General features: G+C 32.9%; 1 protein-coding gene across 1 annotated transcript; it reads right to left on the reverse strand.

The window, feature by feature from the left end:
- Positions 1 to 247: 247 nt before the first annotated feature.
- LOC131802841 (ribonucleoprotein RB97D-like) lies at positions 248 to 4,508 on the reverse strand. Its single transcript, XM_059123520.1, has 5 exons — positions 4,290 to 4,508; positions 3,082 to 3,308; positions 2,750 to 3,021; positions 1,607 to 2,001; positions 248 to 477 (listed from the first exon to the last, which is right to left on the reverse strand). Exons 1-4 carry the CDS (start codon positions 4,332 to 4,334, stop codon positions 1,610 to 1,612), a joined length of 936 nt encoding a protein of 311 aa, XP_058979503.1. The 5' UTR covers positions 4,335 to 4,508; the 3' UTR covers positions 248 to 477; positions 1,607 to 1,609.
- Positions 4,509 to 11,235: the final 6,727 nt, after the last annotated feature.

The following is an 11,235-nucleotide window of genomic DNA, read 5'->3' on the forward strand; positions in this document are numbered from 1 at the left end:
AATTTGATTTAGGGTCCAATGTGATTATTTCGAACAGTTACAAACGGATGGAAAGTCAATATCCTCTTCATAGTACGGTGGAGGCTATAAAAATAAGTTGCGTCCGACACACTTAAAGTGAGTGTTTGTGTTTGATAACACTTGGCGTGCATTTATTACAGTTTGCATTGTTAACAAAATGTAGTGAGTACCCTAATATAAAATCCCCGTTTTTAATCCAATGATATGTAATAAAAACAAACTACAATGTTTTTTCTTAAAAATGTTTATTTTTTATTTTAAGATATATTTTTTTTATTTTATATATTTATAAGTGAAATAAAAAAAGTTTAATTCATTTTTGTCCAATAAAAATGGGATGTTGACGATCCAATATAGTAGTGTATGATACGAGAATATCCATTAATTTTGTAATATACATTCTTAAATAACACACATTTATATTATGTTTAGAAATTGTGTATAGCTTGTTCAACACTATAAAGAATAAAGAAATATATAAATAGTAACAAATCATTTTGCTCGAATAAATATGTATGACATTTGAACACATTCTGTACAAACATACATAAATTTAAGACTTATTTAAACTTTTTCCGGCGTGGTACCGACGCAATAGAATGTAATTGTTTTCAAATTACTTAAAATTACATCGTAGTTTTATATGAAGCACATAATTTTTCACTATATCATTATATATGTTTATGTAATAGGTATTTAGAAATATAAATTTATTTAATTTAAAAACCAGTTTGTTATGCGCGGACATTAAAAATCGAATTAAAAAAGGTGAGGTAGTATATAGTTTAAACGTGCCTTAGGATATATATATGTAAGAAACAAAAATGTAATTCAAAGAGTAACAACAGTTCTGTGAAATGTCCCATAGTTATTAGGGCTCAACATTAATAATATATTAATGTGTAATGCCCATCCGGAGGTGTTTTAAATAAAAATATCATACAGATGAAGTTTTTTTACAAGTACGAGATATGGTAGTACATAAATATATAGGTTAGAATGTCTGTATAACAGAAATTTAAATTGTAAAAATACCTATATCTTCGACAAAGCCAATTAGTCCAAAATAAATGACATAAACATATTCTTGTACATGAAGATCCTACATTATCGAATGTATATCATTCTAAAACTCTATAAATTTAAGTTTTTTATGGGGAACACAAGAACATGTTTATGCCAAAACCATCAGCATTGGATATATATTTTACGATCACGTAGATAGATTTATTATTAATAATTAAAATATATTTGGGAGGCAGAATTTTTCTAGTTATGTAATTTTGTTTTTGAAAATCCCTGGACACACAACATTACTTTGACATATTAAAATGTACTGCTATAAATATCACTTTAGCCCATAGGGCTCAAAAAAATTTTCGCATCGTAACTAAGATTGTAGTTGTAATTTATATCCAAAAGTCATTAATATAAAACTAAAAAATCTGACGGTAAACTATGTAGTAAAAATACTAATAAATTTTAGTATCACCCATATTAATGATATTTACACACACCCCTACTACAAAACACACAGAAATTCTGTCGATATTTTGGCTTTCCTCCATTTAATTTTAATACATACCACTTAGACATTATAGGGATTCCTCCGATTATTTTGCAAATTATAGCCCTTTTGTGGTCCACCACCATGTGAGTTGTGGTAGCTACCGAATTGTCCTTCAGCTTCAGCTCCATTCCAAGTATGTTGTTGTTCTTCATAAGCCACACTGTATTGGGGTATTGCCGCAGCGGCATATCCACCTTCATTAACTGTTTGTGGTTGTTGTTGGTAATGAGTGACGTGAGCCCCACCCCAACCGTTATATGATTGCGCGGGAGCATAATTGTATGACTTATTTTGAGAATAGGATCCATAAGATCCATTTTGTTGGTATGAACCTCTGTTCGATTGTTCAGGTCTATAGTTTGATTTTTTTACTTCAACGTTAACATTATCAATAACATGATTTTTATGAACTAAAAAAGCAGGCGTAAAAAATAATTATTATGTAAGCATTTTAAAGATTTAAGTCTACAATCTTTAATCACTCGTGTAAGTGTTACCCAAACATAGGTATTTCCTCCACATAAAGTTGCATTCATTTCTGCAATTGTCTATTTCAATTGCTGGTTTTACTATACATACATTGAATTCCATTTTATACAAAATGTAATATCGAATAACGATGAACGATAGCTTTGTCGCCAACGAACTACAATGAATTTGTCTTTTAGACAAATATAATAGCTATTTTTTAATTATGAGTTAACCTTAAACTAGTGGTCATCTTTTGGGAATTATTTAACTTGAAAACAATTGCTAGCGTCAATAGTTTTTAGTTAGCTATTCGTTAAATGCACGGTTGTTTGACACAGCTTTACATGAAAACAAACATCGTCATAAATCTAATGAACTTTAATTAGATTTCGAATCTTAATAAAATGTGAGATTTTTAAACAAAACATACCTACGCTATTTTTGCATGAGTAGTCCGTTTAAATTAGCCATTAATTACTTAACACAAACTAGATACATAAAAATATATCTTCCAATATTGACATGTTAGAAATGTTCCTTGCTTACAAGAAATGGCGAGAAAATGTATCTAAATCGGACGAATTTGCAATTGTTAAGTGTTCAGAAAACTTGCAGAATGAATTAAAGAGTGCCAGTACTTTGGCAGTTTTATATGAAAACAATTTTACCCCATTTCAGTATACTTACAGACAGCGTTATCAGCAGCCTCGTTGCTCTCAAATTCGACGAAGCCAAAACCACGTTTGCGACCTGTTGTTCTGTCCAATAGAATTTTAACACTTTGTACAGTGCCGAATTGTTGGAAGTATTCTTGTAGGTTTTGTTCATCGTGATTATCTCTGAGTCCTCCAACAAAAATCTTTCTTACTGCGCTACCACCATTGGAATAGCCACCACCACCACCGTTTCCATTTCTGTTAGTTTCAGAACGTGGCAGAGCAGGTTTTGAATCAACATTTCTTTGGTGGGAAAAATTTAAATTTGTAATATTGTAAGGAATTCGGACTATTATTATTTACCTTCCATCAATAACGTGAGGTTTAACACTTTGAGCTCTTTCAATACTGGCAGAATCCTTGTATGTGACAAACCCAAATCCTTTAGAACGTTGTGTTGTGGGGTCACGCTTTACCACAACATTTGTTACTTCTCCATACTGTGCATAAAAATTAGTTAAGCTTTCTTCTGTTGTATTGGGAGCCAGACCACCCAAAAACAATTTGCAGGCGTAATTATCATTTTCAAACTGAAAAGATAATATTTTGGTTTAATTAGACTTATAAAAAATCAATGTTTTAACTAAACAAAATCAAATACCTATAGAAATCAATTTTTAATATTATAGTTCTCATATGTTAACAATTGCAACAAATGAGAACGTATGAAAGATAATAATAGTAAAAGCAATATAAACAGGTATCATCGACAAATATTAGCATATGTTTTTAGAATGGATTTTTGGTAAAGAAAGTTTGGAACCTAATTGATATTAAACTATCGATAACAAATATATTAAACATTTACAAATAGTTTGGAGGCATAGCAAATATCGAGAGGTGAATGGTGAAATACGATCGTTATAACGCAAAACACTATCACAATAAAAGTTTTAGCATTTGAGTAGAGAGTTATAATGCCGCGACTGTACCGATATTACGTAAAGAAATTAAATATTTATAGGTACCTAGTGCATAACAAAATTTGTAAATTAACACAAGATTACAATGTTAAATTTTGTTCTAACCCAAATCTATTCGAATACCATGTGTCAGTTCAAAATATGTATACAATTTTTTATTATTATTATCAATTCAAACTGGGGATGAGTTTTGAGAGGAATCATCGAATTGTTGCATTGTGTAAACTTTAATTATATATTCATATTAGTATATTTTACAAATACTTTGTAAAGCCATGTGTACATACAAAAAAATACATAGCAAAAATACTTGTTTGTACACTACTAAAGGATGACCAAGTTTTAATTTAAATATGCATACACATATGAACTTATTTACAATATATTAATTCTATAATTATATAGTTAAAATGTGAGATTTACGAAGGGATAAATAATATACTGTCAACACCTAATTTTTTACTATCTCGCCATGAGTTCATAAAGCAAGAATTGCTTTGGTGAAAAAAATGATGACACGAATACCGTCCGATTTTGGTATACACATTTATTCATAAGATAATAAAACTAATATACAAATGTACATACCTGATTTATATCTGTGTAAGGTCTTGCAACTGCAACGTCAGCCATTTTTAAGTTGGTTTAATTAGTAAGTTTGAACAAAATATTTAGAAAATTTCACTTCACAGACTGTGAAAAATGCGTAGCAGAATTAAACGACTTTTAACACGTTTCACTAGTATATGATGCTAATCACCTCCCTTTTGGATAATGTGAAAATAAAATGGCTTCGTTTCTGTTGTGAGTAGTGTGAGCATACATCAAAGTCAACCTAAATTAATCCACGATAACGGCGTCAGAAAACTTTTCAGGGCTACCAATTTAAAATATTAAGACTAAAAATGCAACTCTGATGGATAGTTTCCTGACGTTAAACGACACAAATCTTCTGAAAATAAAGGGCAACGCTTTTGAATAAGCAAAATTTTTATAATGAGAGTATGGGTATAAAGAAATTTTTACCGAAAGTAGGTATTGTTATCCTAATCATAGCAACATAACGTAGGCGGCCTTCGGTCGGATCTTGAGATTTTCTCCTCTGGGCATGGTACAAAAAAAGGTAAGGTAGAGCTACCAGCTGATTACAATTATTCCAAGTATGCCCGACCTCTGCCAGTTTTGTGTATGTATTTATTGTTTTGAAAAATAAAAACAAAATATTTTCAAAATCAATGATTGGAAGAAACTTAAATTACGAAGCGCGCCTTAATGATATTAACCAGATTTAATATGGAATTGAAATATTGAAACCTTAGGATCATATTTTTGAAAGAACATCCAGGCATATCATTCATCTTTGCGCTATTTGACTCCTTTTAAAAATGAACAAAAAATACCAAATAAATGAAAACAACTTGTTGCATATAATTTTGGCAGAAAGCAACATAGGACATAGTCTCAGGGCTGTATATCTCTAGTTTTACGAAGCTATTCTACCTCCTTATTGTACCATGCCTCTGGAGCATGGCACAATTACAGAAGATAGAACAAAGCTACCCCCCAAATACAAGTTGTGTTCCAGTACTTTTTTAGTAGCAAAACTAGCAGAAGAGAGAACAGTTCGAAATGTCATTCTCATTTAGGTTTGCTCAAAAAATAAGGGAAAGGAAAATTAGCAGAAATGCGATAAAATGTCAAAATTCCAAAAGCAAACAGTCTAAATTGGACTGGTGAAACCTTACTGAAAAGGACGCCAAAATTTAAGAAAATGAGTATTGAAGACGTTAAGTTAAAAGTAATAATCTATAATAATAGAACAGAGTTTGGCTTGCTTGTTTGGGATACCATAGTATTTTGTTGTTGCAAAATCGTCAGGCGAAATCCCATTATTGTTGTTTTTATAAAAACAACGTTTGTTTATGAGTGGAGAACGATGGTAATGTTTACCAGGGGGTAAGGCAGGGAATACCTAGGTTTCGGAAAGAGCCACCAATCCTCATCAGTTCCCTTGTTTCTTGTCTGGGATATTCTCCCCAGAAGTTATTTAAAAAAAAAAATAACTTCTATGACAAAAAACATTTTTTTACCCAAGTGACGAGATCGTAAGCTCAATAGAAGAGGAACAAAAGAATCACATAAAACTAAAATTCTTTTGGAAAATCTTCTAAATCTTACAACCGCACTTATAAACATTTACATCTTTCTCCACTTTGTTATGCTTTCGTTCAACCTGAACGAAGTAACATAACCATGTAAGTTTGTTTTGTCTGTTACAACAAAAACCCCTTCGTCGACCGTGCCTGTGTCTATTAATAGAACAGAGTTTGGCTTGCTTGTTTGGGATACCATAGTATTTTGTTGTTGCAAAATCGTCAGGCGAAATCCCATTATTGTTGTTTTTATAAAAACAACGTTTGTTTATGAGTGGAGAACGATGGTAATGTTTACCAGGGGGTAAGGCAGGGAATACCTAGGTTTCGGAAAGAGCCACCAATCCTCATCAGTTCCCTTGTTTCTTGTCTGGGATATTCTCCCCAGAAGTTATTTAAAAAAAAAAAAAAAAAAATAACTTCTATGACAAAAAACATTTTTTTACCCAAGTGACGAGATCGTAAGCTCAATAGAAGAGGAACAAAAGAATCACATAAAACTAAAATTCTTTTGGAAAATCTTCTAAATCTTACAACCGCACTTATAAACATTTACATCTTTCTCCACTTTGTTATGCTTTCGTTCAACCTGAACGAAGTAACATAACCATGTAAGTTTGTTTTGTCTGTTACAACAAAAACCCCTTCGTCGACCGTGCCTGTGTCTATTAATAGAACAGAGTTTGGCTTGCTTGTTTGGGATACCATAGTATTTTGTTGTTGCAAAATCGTCAGGCGAAATCCCATTATTGTTGTTTTTATAAAAACAACGTTTGTTTATGAGTGGAGAACGATGGTAATGTTTACCAGGGGGTAAGGCAGGGAATACCTAGGTTTCGGAAAGAGCCACCAATCCTCATCAGTTCCCTTGTTTCTTGTCTGGGATATTCTCCCCAGAAGTTATTTAAAAAAAAAAAAAATAACTTCTATGACAAAAAACATTTTTTTACCCAAGTGACGAGATCGTAAGCTCAATAGAAGAGGAACAAAAGAATCACATAAAACTAAAATTCTTTTGGAAAATCTTCTAAATCTTACAACCGCACTTATAAACATTTACATCTTTCTCCACTTTGTTATGCTTTCGTTCAACCTGAACGAAGTAACATAACCATGTAAGTTTGTTTTGTCTGTTACAACAAAAACCCCTTCGTCGACCGTGCCTGTGTCTATTAATAGAACAGAGTTTGGCTTGCTTGTTTGGGATACCATAGTATTTTGTTGTTGCAAAATCGTCAGGCGAAATCCCATTATTGTTGTTTTTATAAAAACAACGTTTGTTTATGAGTGGAGAACGATGGTAATGTTTACCAGGGGGTAAGGCAGGGAATACCTAGGTTTCGGAAAGAGCCACCAATCCTCATCAGTTCCCTTGTTTCTTGTCTGGGATAAAAACAACAATAATGGGATTTCGCCTGACGATTTTGCAACAACAAAATACTATGGTATCCCAAACAAGCAAGCCAAACTCTGTTCTATTAATAGACACAGGCACGGTCGACGAAGGGGTTTTTGTTGTAACAGACAAAACAAACTTACATGGTTATGTTACTTCGTTCAGGTTGAACGAAAGCATAACAAAGTGGAGAAAGATGTAAATGTTTATAAGTGCGGTTGTAAGATTTAGAAGATTTTCCAAAAGAATTTTAGTTTTATGTGATTCTTTTGTTCCTCTTCTATTGAGCTTACGATCTCGTCACTTGGGTAAAAAAATGTTTTTTGTCATAGAAGTTATTTTTTTTTTTTTAAATAACTTCTGGGGAGAATATCCCAGACAAGAAACAAGGGAACTGATGAGGATTGGTGGCTCTTTCCGAAACCTAGGTATTCCCTGCCTTACCCCCTGGTAAACATTACCATCGTTCTCCACTCATAAACAAACGTTGTTTTTATAAAAACAACAATAATGGGATTTCGCCTGACGATTTTGCAACAACAAAATACTATGGTATCCCAAACAAGCAAGCCAAACTCTGTTCTATTAATAGACACAGGCACGGTCGACGAAGGGGTTTTTGTTGTAACAGACAAAACAAACTTACATGGTTATGTTACTTCGTTCAGGTTGAACGAAAGCATAACAAAGTGGAGAAAGATGTAAATGTTTATAAGTGCGGTTGTAAGATTTAGAAGATTTTCCAAAAGAATTTTAGTTTTATGTGATTCTTTTGTTCCTCTTCTATTGAGCTTACGATCTCGTCACTTGGGTAAAAAAATGTTTTTTGTCATAGAAGTTATTTTTTTTTTTTTTTTTAAATAACTTCTGGGGAGAATATCCCAGACAAGAAACAAGGGAACTGATGAGGATTGGTGGCTCTTTCCGAAACCTAGGTATTCCCTGCCTTACCCCCTGGTAAACATTACCATCGTTCTCCACTCATAAACAAACGTTGTTTTTATAAAAACAACAATAATGGGATTTCGCCTGACGATTTTGCAACAACAAAATACTATGGTATCCCAAACAAGCAAGCCAAACTCTGTTCTATTAATAGACACAGGCACGGTCGACGAAGGGGTTTTTGTTGTAACAGACAAAACAAACTTACATGGTTATGTTACTTCGTTCAGGTTGAACGAAAGCATAACAAAGTGGAGAAAGATGTAAATGTTTATAAGTGCGGTTGTAAGATTTAGAAGATTTTCCAAAAGAATTTTAGTTTTATGTGATTCTTTTGTTCCTCTTCTATTGAGCTTACGATCTCGTCACTTGGGTAAAAAAATGTTTTTTGTCATAGAAGTTATTTTTTTTTTTTTTAAATAACTTCTGGGGAGAATATCCCAGACAAGAAACAAGGGAACTGATGAGGATTGGTGGCTCTTTCCGAAACCTAGGTATTCCCTGCCTTACCCCCTGGTAAACATTACCATCGTTCTCCACTCATAAACAAACGTTGTTTTTATAAAAACAACAATAATGGGATTTCGCCTGACGATTTTGCAACAACAAAATCTATAATAATAATTAATAATCTGATTCCTCATTCAGCCAGTCCTCTTCACTGCTGGAATCATCCAAAAATGAATACATCAGTTGCTCCATATTTTCTCTTTTTGTTTTTTTGCACGACAAATATTAGTTTTTAAGTTGATGAGTTTTAAGTTGTTTTTATAAAAACAACAATAATGGGATTTCGCCTGACGATTTTGCAACAACAAAATACTATGGTATCCCAAACAAGCAAGCCAAACTCTGTTCTATTAATAGACACAGGCACGGTCGACGAAGGGGTTTTTGTTGTAACAGACAAAACAAACTTACATGGTTATGTTACTTCGTTCAGGTTGAACGAAAGCATAACAAAGTGGAGAAAGATGTAAATGTTTATAAGTGCGGTTGTAAGATTTAGAAGATTTTCCAAAAGAATTTTAGTTTTATGTGATTCTTTTGTTCCTCTTCTATTGAGCTTACGATCTCGTCACTTGGGTAAAAAATGTTTTTTGTCATAGAAGTTATTTTTTTAAATAACTTCTGGGGAGAATATCCCAGACAAGAAACAAGGGAACTGATGAGGATTGGTGGCTCTTTCCGAAACCTAGGTATTCCCTGCCTTACCCCCTGGTAAACATTACCATCGTTCTCCACTCATAAACAAACGTTGTTTTTATAAAAACAACAATAATGGGATTTCGCCTGACGATTTTGCAACAACAAAAAAAAAAGTTGATGATTTTCTTTATTTTTGTTGTGTCGCGCGAACATTGAAATGTATCAATACATTTTTCAACCTTGTTAGCCCTGCCAATTAAATGTCAAATTTACAATATGCACATTTCTGAAATTATTTTAAGTTTGGTTGCAAAATAAATGCAAATTTTCGACGAAATGGGTTATAAATTGTACAATTTTGTGATCAAACTGTATTGACCTACTGTTTTAGATTACATCTTGTGGAATTACACCGAAATTCCATTCTTGTTTCGCAGGTTTTTCCCAATATAAGAAATTTAAAAAAAAAAATAGAAACAAAAAGCTTACTGTTGCATATTTAAAATATTTTTTGATATTGTAAGACTCCAGAACAGAGTTGCATTTTTTTAGTTTTGTTGAAGTTGAGCAACCTTTCTTATTGAGCCATGCAGCTGGTGGAAAATTCTGAAAATTTTACCGAATGTGGGTCCTGTTATCCTAATCACAGTGACATAACGTAGCCGGCCTTCGGCCGTGGCTTGAGATTTTCTACTCTGGGTTATGTCCAACACCGACTTCCCAGACAAAAAGTTTTTAAAGAAGCCGTCCTTCAGCCTGGGCTTGAGATTTCCTCCTCTGGGATATGTCCAAATTTAATATTTTTTAAATAACCGGAAAATATAAGGTCGGTACTTTTTAAAATGTGGGAACCTAAGTTTCGGGAAGTATAGACCCACCTCCCGAAAATGTTTTGTTGATGTAACCATACATCAAACCTACTTTGGAACCTTTGACAGCAAGAGAAGAGAGAGTTATTGCTCGATTTGATACGAAATTTTAACCAGATTTATTGGTTAATCCTGATTTATGCAATCAGATTTAATATTCAAAAATAGAATTTCTTACGACCAGTCCTCTTAAGAGTGTATCTGAACACACAATATTAACCCACTGGGTTAATCTTCAATAGTATAAATGTGCTTTAAACGCTATAAACTCACAAGATTAACCCAATGGATGGGCATCTTTCAATGGTATGAATACGCTACTATATTGCGTGAAAACGGGGATCAAATTAGAGATGCTTTCAGTTTTAGATTAGGATAACCTAAAAAGTATGAATAGTCTGCCAGCAATTAGTGAGAGTACATAAAAAGCTTGAAGCCTTCGCATGGAACATTTTGTGACATATCAAAAAGGAATGCCAGAACCATACTTAAATTCTGCCGTCGTTTTCCATATAATTTGACATTAATATGCCTAGGTGCTTATGTACCCTCACCTTTATACGTCCTGTTTCAGCTGAGCGGCATTTATATCCTCATAAGCGTGTATACATGCCGCAAGCACAAGGTATCACTGCAAGTTTTAAAAACAGATGAAATATCGAAATATGTTTACATTTTGTTGGCTATTTGTTTATCTTTTACCATGGTAGAAGAATATAGGTAGATGCATCAACGCTTGGGAACATTGATATGTCAACATTTTTTAAGTGCTTTGTCAAAAATAAGTCAATTTTTATATGTTTTCTTATACGACGCAAATCGGAGGTTGTACTGATATGTATTTTTCAACAATTTTTACAAATTTCAATAATTTTTCATTCACGATTTTCAATATCAATATAGTTGTCCCAGCAGTTGTGCCGATGCGACTACCTGTATTCTTCTACCATGATCTTTTTCTGTGATTTCAATCACAATAATGTATTTTGACATTACATTTGGAAGTCAGTGGGTTTGGCAAA

This window comes from Musca domestica, unplaced genomic scaffold (assembly GCF_030504385.1).
Source record: "Musca domestica strain aabys unplaced genomic scaffold, Musca_domestica.polishedcontigs.V.1.1 1, whole genome shotgun sequence".
Classification (NCBI taxonomy): domain Eukaryota; kingdom Metazoa; phylum Arthropoda; class Insecta; order Diptera; family Muscidae; genus Musca; species Musca domestica.